At 42.0% G+C, this 18,463-nt stretch overlaps 1 protein-coding gene across 1 annotated transcript in view; it reads left to right on the forward strand.

Moving 5' to 3' along the window:
• Positions 1-3,610: 3,610 nt before the first annotated feature.
• The window catches only part of KCNQ1 (potassium voltage-gated channel subfamily Q member 1), a 321,556-nt gene continuing 306,703 nt past the window's right edge, over positions 3,611-18,463 (forward strand). Inside the window, exon 1 of the mRNA XM_015863924.2 lies at positions 3,611-4,092. Coding sequence (XP_015719410.1) covers positions 3,695-4,092 — 398 coding nt within the window. The 5' untranslated portion in view covers positions 3,611-3,694. The remainder of the gene's footprint in view (positions 4,093-18,463) is intronic.

Consider the following 18,463-nt stretch of genomic DNA (forward strand, 5'->3'; position numbering starts at 1 on the left):
CTCACATGCTTATTGTTTGAGTTTTAGCTTCCACAGAGAAGAAATCACATGAAAGATCAAGGTGTCTCTTTATTACTAGCTATAATACACGTGCCTCATAAACATATGGCAGTGGTTTTACAGTATTCTTTTACATGGTACAATGGCAGGCACAAAGGGAAGAGAGAAAAAGCAATGAGCTTTTTAACAATAGCCATGCACGGGTTATACTAGACATAGTTTAGTAGAGGATAATAGAAATAACAGCTATGGGGTGGTACAAGTGGTACTGAACCACTGTAGCTCATTGGTATGTTTTCAGAAATGCCTCACTGGTCAGATTCTCATTTAGTTGTTAGAATTTGTTGCTCTGTCATGAGTACACTGGTGAGGCATCATAAAACAATGACTCACGAGGTCTGATCCCTAAGAGCAAAATTATCATAGGATCACTGAATGGTTTGGCTTAGAAGGGACCTTTAAGGTCATCTAATTCCAATCCCTCTATTTAAAACAGTACTTACAAACTGCGATATAGTGAATATCATGATTACTATTCATCTTGCTAGAGTTTTATAAATACAGTAGACTACATTATTATTGTTCTAAGACATATTTCATTGTAGCAGTTCCACCTTAATATTAAAGACCCATATCCTCCTTAACCAGCATACTTTCCTAGTCCCTTCACTATCAAAGCCTTTGCTATCTTGCTATTTTAGCACTCGTCTACTGCTTCTTCCCATTCTTAGCTCTTCCATGTGTGCTGCATACTTTCTGGATATTCCCCCCCCCCCGTTCTTCCACTTAAGTAATTCTGTCATTTCATATAGTGAACATGATTAATATCAAGATGTGGATACTCAATGAGGGAGAATAATAAGTGCCACTGCTGCATTGAGGAATTCATCTTAAAAACATAGCAAATTGTTCCACAGCTTTGTTAACTTAATATGTAACAAAAATTATTTTCTAGTGCCTTACCACAAATTGGGCATCTCTTTGACACTTGTAATTAAGCATGCAAGACAGACATTTTATCACTAATAGCGAACTAGCTAGGAATCATCTAACACCTGTTTTCAACCTATATAGATCAGCGTCACCATCCATCAATAACATGTTGAAAAAAGCTGGCTTTTATGGATTCCCTTACTCCAGGGAAAAGGTATTTCACTATTGCCTACATAATCATACATCAATTTTCCTGTCTTCAGAAATCTTGGATTTTCTCTTCTCTTGTCAGTCAACAGATTAATAACAATATCATGCCATGATATTTTGAAAGCAGTTTTTGAAGAACAGCATAATATCCTTAAACACAACCTCTTGTTTTGCCAAACTCTGTGAACTGTTTTTGTTCCTTTCTCTAGGATAAAGGTCTTGGGTAATCCAGACAAAATATCAGTCTTTAAAGTGCAATGCTTACATAAAGAAACACATTTGTTAACTTTAATATCATGACTTTATCAGGCTAGTCCTCAAACAGTGAGCCTTCAAGGGTAGGAATGACATTTTCTTCCATTAGTCTTTTTACAGACTTACCACCAGCAACAGTAATTGGTATGTGACAGTCTTCTAATGTCCTCTAAGCAAATGACTAAACAACCTGACTTGAAGATTAACGTTTCTTTTGAGAGCCAAATATATTGCAGTCTGTGCTGACCCAACTCACTTTGTGCATCACAGCACATGGGTTTCCTCTGTAGTCAGTACAGACAGAGTGTCTTTACCAAAAAGAAGAGCTTTTTCTGAAGCACTGATATGATCTTTGATTTGTTCCTGAGTGAAAGCTTGAATGTTTCTTCCAGATGGATGCCAGACTGTAGAAATGGACAAAAATACAGGCAAGAAATGGAAAGTCCTTATTCAAGGGCACCTGTTGGGCTGGGCTCAGTTCTCTACATCCCTTGGGCAAGATTCAAGCACAGGAATCATTCCTGACCTTGGAGGTTTTTCCTCCTGCTCAGGCATTACAGACACTAAAAAGCTGTGCAGGTCACAGGATGTGGGAAAGGCTGTTACAGGTTACAACCTGTAGGTTTTCCCTACATGATTTTTTATGCAGAACTTCCTCTCTAAAATGCTTAATATATTCCTGACTTCACCATTCCCCAGGCCAGAGAAAGCCTGGTTAGCTGTAATTTAGTTCTGTTTTGACCAGGTGCAGGAAAAGTTTCTTCTGCTGTGCTGTTCGTATTCTTACTTTGTTCTTCTTGTTTTGATGGTGGGAGAAAAGATTTTTATTGGTTTAAAGACAAATCTTGCAGATTCTCCTAGCATTTGTTTTTGCATTCCTAACAAGGGGTTTGGATTCTTCACATCTATAAATAAGTACTTTATAAGAGCCTACAGTCTCACTTATTTACATTAGTGAAGGAACTTGCCCAGTTCAGCTACCATACGTGCAGCTTGACATTTGAATGGAACTGCAATTAGCAGGGTTATTTGTGTTTAACTTTATTTAGCACCTTATCTTCCTGCAACATTCTTGTCCTTGTACCAGCATCAGCCATGAACTCAACAGAGCTCTTACTAGTTCTGCTCTATTCTGGGTTAGAAAAAATCCCCAACAAATCCAAAAGAGAAACCAAACCAACCAAAACAAAAACCAGCAGCACTCCAGATCAAAAAAGGAAAAGATTTTCTTTAGCTCTGGGGGAAAAAAATAAATTAACTAAATGTCTTTGCAAAGGCTTTTATTAAGATGATAAATTCACTCATATGGCAGTTAAGCAAGTCATAACTCACTCCAATATGCAGGAAAGCTATTGAAATCTTCAGAATAACCTGGCATTTATTACCAAGCATGTGCACCCTTCCACAAGAGTGCTGGTGAGAGACCCAGCTGGCAGGCAATGCAATCCCATGGAACTGTTCTTATTGTTCTGTAGCCTGCCTAATTACTCAGCTGTTTGCTCCCCTGTAGTTCCTAAGAGTGCAAGCCTGATGGTTGAACCCTTATTCACAGAATCGTTTGAGCTGGAAGGAACCCTTAAAGGCCATCTGCTCCAACTCCCCTGCAGCAAACAGGAACACCTACACTAGATCAGGTGCTCAGAGTCACATCCAGCCTCACCTTGAATATCTCCAGGGGTGGGGCATCCACCACCTCTCAAGGCATCAAGGACCATCTCAAGGGCCTCAAGCCAGGGTCAAACATATAAACCTGTACAAAGCCTGTCCTTTTAGCTCTTACTAAAAGCAGCCCCCAGGCTGGTTTGGAGCTCTCCTCCCCACTGCTGAAGATCTGCACGTAGCAGCCAGCCCTTAAGGCTCTGGCATTCTAAATTCGAAGGTGATGGCTCATCCCGTGGATCGTGCCAGTGACAGTCCTCAGCCCTGCAAAACCTTTTTTGGAGCACTTTGTCCTTTTGGGTGACAGCGGGAGCAGGAAGACGGGACAAGCTGCCGGTTGGGGGGCGCTGGTAGCTGGCTGCACCCTGGTCCTTTGCCATGGAAGAAGCCGCGTGCTCGCTGCAGGTGTGTGCACAGGTGCTGGTAAGCGCACTGATGGAGCAGCGCCTCCGGGCGGGCGGTACCAGGGCTGCGAGCAGGGCACGGCCCGGATCCGACCCGCCCCGTCTCGGCTTCCCTCTCACCTTTCCTTGCCCGGAGCCGCCCCCGAGGGGCAGGGCCAGCAGCGGCGGGAGGACACCCGGCTCTGGCCGGCGGCTCCGTGCGGCAGCGGAACCCCGACGCCGCCGTCTCAGCCATGTCCTCCAGCTCTCCCCCGGGCAAGCACAAGAGCCGGAGCCTGGGTCGGCTTTCGCTGCCCAGGAAGGGCAGTATGACGCCCAGCAAGAAGCCCTCCTCTCTGGAGCTGGCCGAGAGCGTCCCCAACGCCCACTACACCCCGCTTCCCGAAGCGCAGGGCGGGCAGCCGACGGCCAGCAGCGGTCCCGGAGCGTCGAGGGAGCGGCCGCCGCACGCGAAGAGCGAGGTGGTGGTGGTGGGAGCGGAAAGCACGCGGCCCCCGGTTAGCCTGGACCCCCGAGTCTCCATCTACAGCCTCCGCAAGCCGCTGCTGAGCCGCAGCAACATCCAGGGCCGGGTGTACAACTTCTTGGAGCGACCGACGGGTTGGAAGTGCTTCGTGTACCACTTCACCGTGTAAGTAGCCGCCCCGCGCCCGACCCACCTGCGCCACGCGGTCGGGCGGCCCTGCAAGCGGTTTTCGTCTGGACAGGCTCCCGGGGCTGCCCCTGGGGGAGCGGCGTCCCCTCCCGGCTGCTGCCCGGCTTCGGAGCCGAGCTCAGCTCGGTCCCTGCCGGTGCGGCGCGCTATAGGTGTGTTACGTTACGGCACTCCTGCAGGGGGAGAGCAGCGCGGGTGAGCGGAGGGGATGCTGCTCTCTCTGTCTTTATAAAACCTCTTTTGGACCGACTCCTAGCCCTCTCTGGTCCGAGTGCCATCGCTGCTATTTTCAGGCAGGAAGGACGATGACTGGGAGGGTGTTAGAGCTGCAAGCAAGTTAGAAATGTTGAGTGTAACCACCAGAGGTCTGTGCCCACCCTCAGCCGTCGCCTGTCGGGTGTTGGGAGGATCTCTGCAAGCGAACCCTTGGGAGATAATCGCTTTGTAATCGTGGGAGGTTTGCGTGTGTTAAAAGTAGGGGACAAGGTCAGGCCGAGCTGGGAGACCTCTTCGTGTCTCTATTGGTGGGCTGATGGCTGGGCTAGATGGTCTTGGTGGTCTTTTCCAACCTTAATGATTTGATGACTCTGTGATTGTGTACGTATACACACCTATATACGCACCTATATATACTACATACGTTTGTGCTTATTTCAAGAACTAGAGGTGAAAGCATTTTATGGGTCAAACCTGAAGATAAAAGGCAATTTAATTACAGTGATCTTATAGTATTCGGATCTCAAATTCTAGAGTAACTTTTATTTCTAAGCAAGCTGAGGCTCTCATGCCAATTTTCCCCATTTTGGGATTCTGGAGTGGGGTAAATGGTACCAGCTTAGTTTTAGCAGAGAGGAAGCATCTGTAATCAGAGTGCATTTCAATGGGAGTTGGCTGTATACAGCTGCTAAGATAATTGTGGGTCCTGCTCTGTTTCAGATGATCGTAGTGCCATTAGATGACAAAACAACTAACGGCCGTAATTAAGAAGTGTCAAATTGTTCTGAGTGAATAATATACAACACTTTGAGGAACAGGAAGATCTCTAAAAGCAGACTCCTTTCACAGTATTGACTCTTTTTCTGGTGTGTGAAATTACTGCTATTTGTGCTATGAGCATTACCCCTGTGCTTTCCTCTTTCCAGTAGAGCTGTTTGGATGCAGTGGTGAATGACAGCAATAGCAAACATTCTCAAGCTTTTTAACTAAGCATTGTGCAAATTCCTTGTCTTAGGGCTTTAAAGGGACGGAAAGGTGTACTCCTGTCCTGATGTTTTTCTTGCAAAGCAATCAGTAAGTGCAGTCTGTGTGTTTTCAGGAAGCTCCGCTCAAATTTCCCCCAGCACAGGGAACTGAATTTGTACCAGCCTGAACCATCCCAACATCTTCTAATTTCTGTGTCAGATAAGCCTGCGCTTTCTGTACCTGTGATAATAATGTTTGAGGTTTCTTCTGGTCTTTGGTCCATGCCCTTCCAACTCCCTCTTGCTTTCTGCTGGACCAGGGAATGCTCTCTTTTGAGTACTGCTGCTGCCAGCAAGATGTTGAGCATTGGTTGCTTAATTCCTGCGGTGCACGAGTTTAGGATTAAAATTAATGGAAAAGGCAGACAGTTGATCTGATTTGGGGAAGGTGTATTTTGGGGGGATGTGGGACCTGTTTTCTGCATTGGTTTGTTAAGAGTTTTGCATCCAAAATCTCTTGCCAAAATGAGCTCAAGATACCCATGTAACTTACCTAGATCCTCTTTGTCATTCCCTCTGCTGGCTGCCTCTCACTATGTTCTGGAGGATTTCAGTTGCATAAGAGGTCTCAGGTTCTCCTAAAGGTTCAGAGGATAAGAAGGTAGAACAGGACCAGCTTTATGGAGCAGTGTTAAAGTAGTAAATAAAGACCAAAATTGGATAGAATTCTGGCTAAGATGTTGCCTGAAGGTAGGAGTACAGTGGTCTGTATTTTCTCTCTATAGCACTCATCTACACCATATAGAGCATGTAGCCATGTTCTTAGTTACAGACTGAAATGATAGACTGAAGAACTATATAGAATAGTCAAAGTAACTTCTTCTGGACCTGTGCCTGTGGCTGTTAAAAGCTTGTTTATTAAGCAAGAAAAGTTACATCTCCTGACTGTCACACAGATTGACAATACCTGAAATACCTCTTTTCCAAGAGGTGAAATGTATGTTCTTTCTCAGTTTTTAATTTCCCTGAATAATGTGATATCAAAGTCACTGATTAAATCCATAAAGTTCTGCAAAAGTCTCTTCTGAGTTGTTTTATATACTTCTGAACAAGAAGAATATTAAATGGATTATTGTACCTAACTTATACTAGATTTCTATAAGCTGTAGAAATAGTTTTGATGGGAAGAAGGAATGGTGAAAGGGCTATTAATTTGCCACCCTAAAAAGCCTGACTAAAATACTAGTTGAGATGATAGAAACTTTTCTTTCAGCTACAGGTTGCATTGAACTTTATTTAAATATGCTAAATATGTAACCTATGTATGCTGAATTCTACCTGTGCAAATAAAGAGCTGGAAATTTACATGCATAGTTTCTGCAAACACAACTGATGGTTGCTTAGAAACTTGGATTTTGCACATCAGAGTCAGAGCTTGCCCTGTGGCATGGTTATATGTAAATGTCCTTCTGGAACCACCAAACCCATGGCTGAGGAAATGAGTGGGTTCCACTGTTCTCATTGACCTTTGGAGCTAGGGCATCTTATCACACTTATCTTAGTGGTGTACCTTGAGATACTGGCTTTGAGTGGTGAAATGTTCTATAGTGTTAGCCAATCATGTTTTGAGGTTGTGTTAAGAGAGGTAGTAGGGCAAAAGAATCTTAATTTCTGTCTTTACATTGACTCACTGAAATCCTGAGCCTCTGTTCCTGTGTTGGAAATGACTGTGAAGAGGAGTCCTAGATTTCCAAGAGGGATGGGTTTCTTTTCACCTTCTGTAAATAGTTTTAAATCAAATGTCTTAATGTGTTTGAAGAAACTTAAGTCATGAGCTTTCTGGTGTTTTCTTTAGTCTTCTGTATGGCAAATAACTTCAGGCAACATGTACTGTGTGTTGACTTCCTGTGCTCTTTGAAGTGTTGGCCATTATCAGGGAAAAATTCACAAGTAGGTGGATCATTGGTCTGTTCATGTATTGCAACTCTCTTGTGTTGCCATGCAGGATAAGTCCTCTATCTTATCTTTGTATTGATTTATGTACCCAGTTCAATTTACTTTGCCTTTGTATATGTTCAGTTTAATCAGCCATGATTGTGATTGAATTTTCTTTGAGGTGTTTACATGAGCTTGGGCTGGCTGGTGGCTGGGATTTGGGAGACCTGTCTGTAAAGGCAGATGGCAACTCAGAAGTGTGAATGCAGAGATGAGGAAAAAAGGCAGCTACATGGTCTGCTCCAAAAGTAATGCCTCCTACTTTATTATGTTGGCCCACAACATCGGAGGCAAATGGTGGTTGTATGGCAGTTGACGTTGAACTTTCCCACCAATATTCATACATTTTGTTTATGTATGACAGATGGGAACAGAGAGGCTGTCTGACTCGGAATTGTGGATGAAGCAAAGTGGTGTCACTGAATTTCTCCACATGGAAAACATTGCCCCCACTGATATTCATTGATGCTTGCTGAGCATTGGTGAAACCCATAGCTCATGGTGGTGACTGTTCGGAAAGTAGAGTTTTTTAGATCTTGAAGATCACCCAACTGATCAAGGAGTGTATCTGGACAAAATGAAGTGGAAACAAGGTGATAAATGTGCCTTCCTCCTGCCTTATCACAAAATCTAGTGATTTGTTTAGAGTGAAGTGGACATCTTTTTGCAACGTAGTACTCTGCATTTATCAGTACGTCTGGTAACATTTTTGTGTGAAATAAAAGAGGATCAGAAAGAAAACTTTCCCTACTCCTGGAGAGGAGATGAGCCTGGTGTGGTACTGAAGTTGACTCAATGCGTAAGACAGCATGCTAATGGTTAGGAGTTGCTGTTGCAGGATTTGCTCTGTTACCAATCATTCACATACTGATGTTTTTGAGTCTTGAGCAGATTTCTGATACGGGGCTGTGAAATCACAGTTTCTTCACATGTAGGGAATAAATGATACTTGTGATACTAAAGAAGAAGTGGTCCAACCAAAGTGTGTAATTTACACCAGAGTTTAACTTGGTATCCTGTCAAAAGTGTCCATTTATGTACGGCACATATTTTCAAGGAAGATGAAAAGTTTCAGTTGTTACTATTGCAGATGTTATTAGATGAACAGAGCATGATAATTTCACACTGTGTGAACAAAGTGATAGCTATAAAAATAATTGTTGTTCAGCACAGGTGTTGTACAGAAGGAGTGTAGGTTTTTCTCCTCCCTCCGTTTCTGCTGCTGCATGACACAATGCAGCTCCTAAGCTACAGTTTTACATGAAGATGCTTCTTTGGACTTGTGTGATAGAGACAGCATTTGTGTTGGATGGCATACAGCTTTCTTCTCTTCCACTGTGCTGTGTTTCCCAACCTGTGAACAAGCTTGGAGCTTGGAACTGCGTGAGGCAAGGGAGCTGTGTGGGGGCAAAAAGCCTTTTTTACTGGTGCTATTTTACTGGTGATGTTCAAACTTTTGAGTAGCTGATGGGAACAGGAAGCTGTAAACTTTGGAACACTAATACTCAGTGAAGACCAAATGGTGTGTGATGGATGAGCAACTCTGTGGAATTTGTGCATAAAGGTGATAAATGTTATCAACTTGGACAAGCTTTCCTGCAAGTAGGCTTTCTCTTCTCTTTTCCAATCACCCTTCCAGTTTAACATTCCGAGTTCTTCTCCTGTGTTTGCTTTCCTCTGGGAGAATATTATAGCTTTAAAGTTGCACATGAATGATCTTAAGAAAACAGGTAAGTGCAGTATTCACTTTTCTGTATCTGTCAAATGGTTGGCTGGGCAATTCTGGCACACTTCTGTGCCCTAGCTATTCTAGTTCCAGGAAAAAGAAAAAAAAAAAAAACCCAAACATGTAAGGCTGCCTAGATAGGCCTTTTTCAAAACCTTCATTGCAATTGAATCAAAGCTAAAGTTGGGATTCAATTGCAGTGAGCTAATTAGGCTGAGATCCAAGTGCCTGAGCAGTGGATTTATTACAAACAGCAGTGCCAGCACATGTTGTTGGGGGCTATGCAGAGGCACAGGGCTTTTCTGACTGTAAACTCTGCAGTACCTCATTAATTTTGTGTGTTAATAGATTGTTGAATGTGCTCTGGTGGTTGAACACAAAAGCTGTGAGTACTTGCTCATTCAGTTTCAGTTATAAACTACTTTTTGTTGGGGGCACGGTGTTTTCTTTTGCCATCAAGAGGTCCAACACAAGTTTCAAATAAGTTGGAAAGTCGCCAGTTGCAAATAAGCCTAATGGATACTGTTACTGGAGCTAGAGGCTGGGAAGAAAGATGTCTGGTGAGGTTTTTCTGTATCATACTGGTTCTTCTCATGCAGTCATGCTTCATCAGCATAAGTTCCTGTGAGATCCATTATAATATCTATAATGGGAGAGCACACGTTTGCAAGCTTCTTCTAGGCTAGTAACTGTATTTTAGCACCTACCAGCCCCACATGTCATAACAGAGATTGCTCCATTCTTAAATGGGAGATTCTTCCCTTAGCACCCACCCTTTGCAACAGAGAACTTAGAATAGTTGATACATATAGGGTAAGGTAAAGCTTCCTCAAAACTTAGGACAACCAACATGGTAAAAGCAAATGTTACTTCTGAACCACCCTATTGTCAGATCTGCCCATGATGTAAGTTAACGTATCGTCTGAAACATTTCAGTATTGTTTGCTTGTTGTAGTGTCTGTATGTGAGGGCTTAATGTAAGAAAACTATAACCACTATAACCTACAGCCTTGGAAATTTGTTCATTTTAAAGCTATAAGCTACTGAATATAGAAAACTATGCTACAAATTACTAGATGGCCTCAAGATACTCTTAGAAATCTGCCTAGTGTAGATTTTATTGCTTTTTTATGTGTTCTTCACAGCCAATATTATGTTTTTGGTTTGTTATGAATACATTAACTGAAGCCAAAATAAACCTGTTACAGGTTTTCTGCATTTCTTTTCTTCTGCAAATATTGGTCCTGACCTTTGAATTTCATATTAGTGTTTTCAATGGGAATATAAATCTCACTAGTGCCAATGGACTCGGAAGTTATTTGACAATAACATTTTTGTTATTTGTCATATTTGTAATTTGTAATAGAAATCTGAAAGGTATTTCGTAGTTAGGAGTAAAACCTTATCTTCTGTATGTCTTTTTTTTTTCTTTTCTTTTTTTTTTTTTTTTTTTCTTTTTTCTGGGGTTATTTAAAAAGTAAGTGCTTTATTATATAACTTGATTTGAGTTTGCTTCAAATGAGGTATACATAGTTCTTAGTAAACTGGGTGTCTGTGAACTCCAGAGCTTGGAATATAGTAATCTCTTCTTCGAATGCACTCCCTCAGGTCTTGGGGGTACAGCTAAAGTTTTTCAGGTTTTTAACAGTATTTTTTCCTTGCGACATTAATGTAGCAGTTTTTTTTTTAGTGGATAGGAAGAAAATTGGGTCCTTGTCTGAGAACAGAATGTGAGTCATATTGGAAAGTTTCCATCAGGTGACTTTCTTGTAGTTTTTCTTCAAGACATGAAACTGAACAGCAGAGATGTGCTGCTGGTAGCAATGATCACAGCTTTCTTCATCCCTGGCAACAAGTTTGCAGCTTGTGGTGACTGTATCTCCTGTGAAGCAAAGAACTGCCTTCTGAAGATGTTCATTCCTGCAGTAGCTATTCCTCTCCCAGCTGAACTGTTTGGACTGAAAATGGTCTGGGCTTGTCTGGAGGCTTCTCTTTCACAATAACTTCTGAGGGCACCAAATCCAACTAACAGCTGAAGTAAAGGTGCCTTGTTACTTGTAAGGATGTTGAAAAGTAGAGCAAAGGAGAATATAACTGCTGCTCATCCTTACACTCTTTGAATGCTTCTGCTTGATTATCTGTGCAAGGCAAGGAAGAGGAAGAGGAAGGGGTCAAAAGGAAAGATCTTCTGTGCTATGGCTTTAAAAGAAAACATCCTATGCTGATTCTGTTAAGAATCGGTGCTGTTTTAATTCTGTAAAATAAAAGCTTTATCCATCATTTATAAGCTTAGGGAAATGGTCCGTAATTTCTTACTAGCCCTCTTCCTATGCAGATTTGGTCGTGAGATTATCCATTTTGTTTTTTATTGCTTTGTTATTTACTGCTTCACTGTCTTAGAAGACACTGAAATGTGGTCAAACCAGATAATGAGCAAATAAATAAAAGTGCATTGCTTTAACCATAGTGTGAGTAAACTTAATGTGATTACGTGCTGTTATCTTATCAGTGAACCAGAAAATTTTGATAATGCATTATCTCAGCACTTCACAGAAAATAAAATAAAGCTCTTCACTCGGTGTTTCCTCTGTCAGCAGGTCATCCAACATCCTAGTGCTAAACAGGCTGAGCTCCTCATTTCGGCTTTGTATGTAACGGTAGGTAGGGTTTCCTTGTATGCCTTCATGGTTCTGCTTGTTCAAGATAGTTCTCTGTGGCTTTGTTTGCTGTTCTGGCATGATCTTATTTGAGAGTAAGAATGAGGAGAATGCTACAAGAATCATGAAGGTGAAAACAAGGCCTTCAGATTTTATAAATGCAAGACTGTTGCTGTATTTGTCTTAATTTTTGCCCTTCTTGGACATGTCAATTACTTGTTGCATTTCAACTATCTTGATGTCTTTTGTGGCAGTCTGGTTTGTTTCTGGCTTCAGTGTGAAACATTTGCCAGCTCTCACTGTGGAGATTAAGACTGAGAAATTGATCAGACTGAGGGGAAAAAAGGAGGTACTGTGAAAAGAGCCTTACTGCTGTAGCAAGTATCTGTGAGAGTAAGGAAAGAAATGAGAAGTTGTCCTATATGTAAATATTATTCATGTATATATATGTGTATCTTTTATCATTCTCTTGATACTTGTTTACTTATGACAATAATTTACTGATGAAATAGGCACTATGTGGTTAGGAAACAGAGAGTATGTACTTCCACAAATGCTTGGACCGACTGAAAGAAGAAGGGAGAATAAGAGCTAGAAAACATGACATCATGACCTGAGGAAAGATAGCTTACTCTAAAGAAAATCAGTAGGAGAGTGCAGGATGGGTGGTTTGATCTTCAATAAATTAAACAGGTAAGGCATATAAAGGTCTTCATAGCATAATCTGGATTTCTCCTTTAAGGAACAACTGTCTCATGGCAATGGCAAGGATAGTGCAGTAATTAATTACACTGTCTGGGGAAGCTGCTGATTACCCTTTCTGGCAGGCTGTAAGCTCAGGCTAGTCACGTATTTCTCAGGGTTCACCAATGCATAGTTGGTCTTGCTGTGGGACAGGTGTTCAGAAGTCCATGATAGTACTGGTATGTCCTAATAGTGGGAGTCCACAATTTCTTTATCTTGAGGTACTCGTGTTCACTCATATTTGGCATGTGTGATTGCAAGGAGCAGATTGATGCTCCTTGTCTACACCGGTTCTTCCTCTGAAGTACCTTTGCACCTCTCAGCCCATTTCAATCCAAAAACCCCTTTGAGTTTTTTGAGAGTGGGTTGTAGAATGTGACTATTTTGAGTTTCTTTCAGGCTTTCCATTAGCCCAAAGCCCATCTGTAAGACAGTAACAGTAGTGACTCTGCCTTTCCCCCCCCTCCCTCCAACAGAAATTTCTCTGTGGTGAATTCTCTATTTGCTAAGGATATGAGAGGGAAAGATGAAGCTTCCATCAGGTAGATTCATATCTGAGAGGGAAACCACATCGGCTCACTCTTCAAACATGAAAAATCTGCATTGTTTCTCAGTGGAGTGCCTGTGTATCTATAGTGGATGTGTTGTATATGTATTTTATGCAATTCTATGGGTTCTAATTACTGCTTCTCCTCTCTTTGTGAATTTTGGAGCAAAAAATATCACCAGTACACATTCTAAGTATTTTAAAGCCTTTTTTTCTTCTTTGGTTCTGACTTAATGGAAATTTAGTTTTTCTTCCTCCCTACACTGAAACTTAGTTGATGTTTTGAACTGGTGCTTGCCTATGTTGATTGATTATTTTATCCATGAGATCTTAAGGAGAAGAGGGCACAAGTCTCATCCAGGTTGAGTAAATCTGCTGCTGCATGTGACGTAACTCAAAATAATGAATTTTAGTGCTGGTTCTTTCACAGCTAAGTCTGTGATGTACAGTAAGCTGCACAACACACCTAGAGGCTCTCAGAGTGTTACCAAGCACTTGGCAAGAATTTTGCAGTGTAGGTAAAGGCCATCATTCTGTCTTTTTTTCCCCTGCAGTTATGAGCTTGAAGCATAAGATTTAAACTTATCTTCTACAGTAGTGCAAGTAACCCTAAGAATATATATTAAAAACATTCTTTCTTGCCTCCTGTTTGCTTTTATCAGTGCTGTCGTCTTTGTTAAATGTGATTTTTCTTATGTTTCAGTAGCCACATGTTAAGGAGAGAAAATAAAAAGTTTCATTTAATCTTCCTTATTCAGCCCAATAATAGGGAGCTTGATCCCATCCATCAGCTGCCATTGGCTGTGGTGTTGACTGGCTGCACCTGGCTTCAAAACAAATGCAGTTCCAGAAGAAAGATCTTGTGAGGGTATGAAGAAACTGCCACCTGTAACTTTGTTTCTTATACTTCATAATTCTGTGCTCCTGTCAAGTACAGTCTGATGGTGCTTACGTCGTTGTTAGAATGAGCTGCTCTGTATATTCATTGGAATCTCTCTAAAACACTGCATCTGCTGGTTAAGCAGACTTGCTTGTTGCTGTCTCTTTATATGGTGCCTCTCTTTGTTTGGCCGCTTCCTACATCACCAAAATGCTTTATTGTCTGGCATGTAGAAGAGGTTTTGTATTCTGCTGAATGTTAGCCTTGGGAAAATCATGCAATTTGGGGGAAGGAACTGAAGGTGGGTATGAAATCCAATTGGAGTAAAATGCTCCATGGGCAGTAAATGATTAACCAGAATAAAATTTGGCTGTGCCACAGAGATTAGAACTCACTTTGTAAAAGATGACCAATATTACAGGGCATGTCTTTTGAAGTATTTTTTGTATACAGTTATGAGAGGCCATGGTAATGAGAATAGTATTTGTTTTTTTCAGTTCTCCCATTTACTTTATGATAAACACAGGGAAGAATTAGAGGTTTTTATGGGATAGCTGTAAGGGAAGTGGTGCTATTGCAGTGCTGGGAAGATAAAATAGCTGCAGGAAAGCCAGACTATGTGTTCTTTAATTCCCAGTGCACAAGTGCAATGTCTTCATGTTAAAGAGCTGAAATAATTTGAAATACATGAAATGGAGAAAAATATCCTGGTCATTAAGGAAAAAAAGCTGGCTGTCAGTTTGCTCCTTCCTTGTAACTCTACTGCCAGCTTTGCTGGCAGCTTCATTTTACTTTGTTTACAGAAGAGGAGAGGAAGAGACTAGCTCTACCAACACCCCTTGGTCTTGAATGAAGCAGTAAGATTTACTGGCTGTAGCTTTCTCTCCACTTAGTATCTCTTAGAGGTTTGATTCCAGTTCAGCTGATTTTAAAAGATGTAAGCATCTCTGCACATCTGAAATGTGAATTACGTTTGTGTTGGGACTGCTATGTCAGGCTGGGTAAAACTTTGGTAAGCATGGAGGTAGAGGACCCTATCTGCAAGCCCTGTCCTCGTGCCAGCTGGCAGGGCCTGAGTTGGTTCTGATAGCCATGACAGGGTGGGGATCTGTTTGTTAACAAAGCTTCTAAAGGGCAAACCTTGTTGGTGTGAGTAGTTACCAGCAGTTTTGCGAGGTTAAAAGCTGGCACTGTTCCTTGCAGAGCTAGTGCCTACACAAAACTGGGTAGTCATTGCCATTAAACTTATGGCTCTAAAGTACAGTGACAGAACAAATAGCCTGTCTGTGTTTTGTGCTTATCCTGCTCTGCTCTTGCACTAGTGCTTTAGAGCGGCTTGCTTACTGTATCTCAGTGCACGTGTTTATACGGTGACATCAGGAACTGACAGCTGCTTCACAGATCAGGTTTGATCCTTCTTCCTTTTTGACTCACAAGTCTATATGAATTTGTAGGGTGCCTGTTCTAGCTGGAGTGAGTAGTGCAATCTGAGTGCTGGCACCCAAGTCTGCTGTGGCTGTATACAATCACAGCCCTGTTTGGTTTCATGGGAAATTGGCACACATCTGACAAGTGCTGGAATGTCCCAGTCTGTCCTTGGGGTACTGCTGGCATCTTCTGTGGCAATAAAGACCCAGTCAACAGTCTTGACTGCGGGCAAACAGCAGCCAAGCACTCAAAAGCGCTTATCTCCTGCTAGGCAATGCGTCCATCAAAAGCAAAGTCATAAAAACCTTCAGTGGCTGGCGATTCCAGAGCTTACTGTTGGAGTTGAAAAGAAGTCCTGAGGAACACAGGCTTCTTATCAATTTTAATTGCTAGGCAGTGGAGAGCTGCTGTTTGTTTAGCGTCATCTGGTATTAGCAACTCTGTTTTCCGTTGTGTGTTAGAGATATATTTCTGGCAAGCAATGCTCTGCTGAATTCAACAGAAATACTTCATTTCCAGGGGAATTCTCATTGCACAATCAAAACAGATGGGTAAAGAAATATAGAATGAACTTCCAAGGATTGATCACAAGTACACTGAGCAATGTTAAGATGTGAAAGTGTTGTTGGTTGATTCTTTCTTTAAAACTTTTTTATCTTGTTAAATGTCCTTTTTTTGGGGGGGGGGGGCGGGGGGGGGAGAGCTAGTAAAGATCTGTAACATGTAACAACCTTGCATTGCTGCTGAAATGAGGTTCTGAACTACTAATTTACATAGATTACACTTATAAACATTATTATAGCGCTTATGCACTTACTTAAATACAGAAACTTAATTGAAATCCTGTTTTAAAACCCTATATTCACCAGCAGTCTTAAAATGAGAATTCGTGTCACCTTTAGGGAACTGGGCCAGTGGTAAATTCACTTGAACAATTGCATCCAAAGCTGTAGATGTTCTTGTTTCTGTAGTTCATTTTCAGTGACTTTCTGGTTATAGTATTGCACTGGGCAGAGGTGAAGTGTTGCTGGACCTGGTGCTAACCAGTGTGGAGAAGATCATTAAAGACGTTATGATAAGGAGGCAGCCAGGGCTGCAGTGACCATGCCCTGGTAGAATTTGTGATCTTGAGGAATGTGGGCCTGACAAAGACTGGAGTCAGGACCCTGAACTTCAGGAGGGTTAATTTTATGTTGTTTAAGGGATTGTTGGATGAGGTCTCCTGGAAAACTGTTCTTAGAGCCAAATGAGTGGAGCAAAGCTGGCTACTCTTTGATGATGCTTTTCTGAGAGTGCAGGAGCTCTCCATCCCTCTGAATTAGAAAGCAGGCAGAGGAGGCAGGAAACTGGCATAGCCTGGGAAAGATGTGCTGGTCAAACTGAGGGGAAAGAAAAGTGTGTACAGTCAGTGGAAACAAGGACACGTCACCTAGAAAGAGTACAGGGATGCTGTCTGGACATGCAGAAATTAGATTAGGAAAGTCAAAGCTCAGATGGAACTGAACTTGATGAGAGGTGTTAAAAGCAATGAAGGAGTCTGTGTGTACGTACATTGATCAGAAAAGACAAGCCAAAGAAAGCGTACCTTATCTGATAAATGTGAAAGGGAGGCTGGCTACAAAAGATGTGGAGAAGGCTGAGGTACTCAATGAGTTCTTTGCTTCAGTCTTCACTGGCAGCCAGGATTCTCACATCCCTGAACCTCACATCCCTGAACCTCTTGGTGGGACCAAGGGGAGCCAGCTCCTCCTACTATAAGGGCAAAGCAAGTCCAAGGCCATCTTATGAGACTGAATGTGCACAGATCTATAGGGCTGGATGATGTGCATCTTCGGGTCCTAAGGGAGCTGGCAGATGTAGCTTCCAAGCCACTCGTTTTGAAAAGTTGTGGCTTTCAGGTGAAGCCCCCAATGACCAGCAAAAGGGAAGTATAGTGATAGGATAAGGGAGAATGGTTTTAAACTATCACAGGGATGATTTAGATTAGATGTGGGGGCAGTTTTTCACCAAGGGTTTGGTGAGGTGCTGGAACAGGCTGCCTGGAGAGGTTGTGCATGCCTCATCCGTAGTCTGGGTGGGGCCCTGGGCAGCCTGGGTGGTAAACATCTCAAATGTAGAATTATACCTGCGTTAGTTAAAAATATAATAATAACAAAACAAAAGAACATCTTCGGTTTTAGTTTGACTCAAAATAGAAGCTACAATGAGGAAGCTAATATGCAATAAATAAATAAATAAATGTATGTGTGTTCCTTGGCAGCTGCCAAGGAGGCAGATTGACAACAGTTAGCTAATCAGGACTAGCTGTGATGGAAGCCACTTCTCTGATCTCTGAGTGTTTATACTTCTGAGCAAAATCTTTCTAAGCACTCACAATTCTAGCTAAGAATTCTAGCTAAGAAATGGATTTTCAGTTGTGTGTGAAGCAAGTAGTTCCTGTTTCTCATAAAAGAGGAGTGGCTTTTTAATGAGGGATCACTGCTATGCAGTTTGCATTCAGGTTACCTGCAGTTCAGCAGTTCCACAGTGTTAACAGCTTGACAATCAAACACCTTCTGAAGTGCTTGTAAACTCTTTCATCCGCCTGAATTTTGAAGAGCTAGCTGACATTGTTGCTTTCTATGTGTCCTATTTACCTATAGGAAAAATATCTCCCTAACTCAGTATGTGGTGCAAATATCTACACATCCAGTCATGTACTCAGGGGGCTTTCTGGGCATTCAAGGAATGTGTACTTTATAGGAGGCATGGTAGTCTTAGCTAGGAATATCGAGGTGTATAGGCTGCAGATTATTGGCTGAGTTTAGACACCTTTTGAAAGGCACCAAATCTTTACCTTCACAGGACTGTGCTGAAATGAGATGCTCTGTCAAGCACGGTTGATCTTTCCAGCAGCTTCAAACAACTGCAAGGGTGTCATCAAAGAAAAGCCACTGTGTCCATTCCTAATAAATAAGTGTTCATTCAGAGTCCTCAGACACTTAATCCACTGAAGAGAGGCACTTTCATTTATTTCCTGACTTCTTGACTTGCCTGCAGATTTGGTCTGTGACTATGAGATGTGTTTTAGGGAAAGCAAGAAGTGATAGAAAGGCACAGGAAATTATAAAATTAAAAAGGATCAGTAGTTTGTGTAATACTAGCTAAAGCAGTGAAGTTGAACAGATGCATGTTTTCAGCATCAGGACA

The sequence above is a fragment of the Coturnix japonica genome, chromosome 5, assembly GCF_001577835.2.
Source record: "Coturnix japonica isolate 7356 chromosome 5, Coturnix japonica 2.1, whole genome shotgun sequence".
Classification (NCBI taxonomy): Eukaryota; Metazoa; Chordata; class Aves; order Galliformes; family Phasianidae; genus Coturnix; species Coturnix japonica.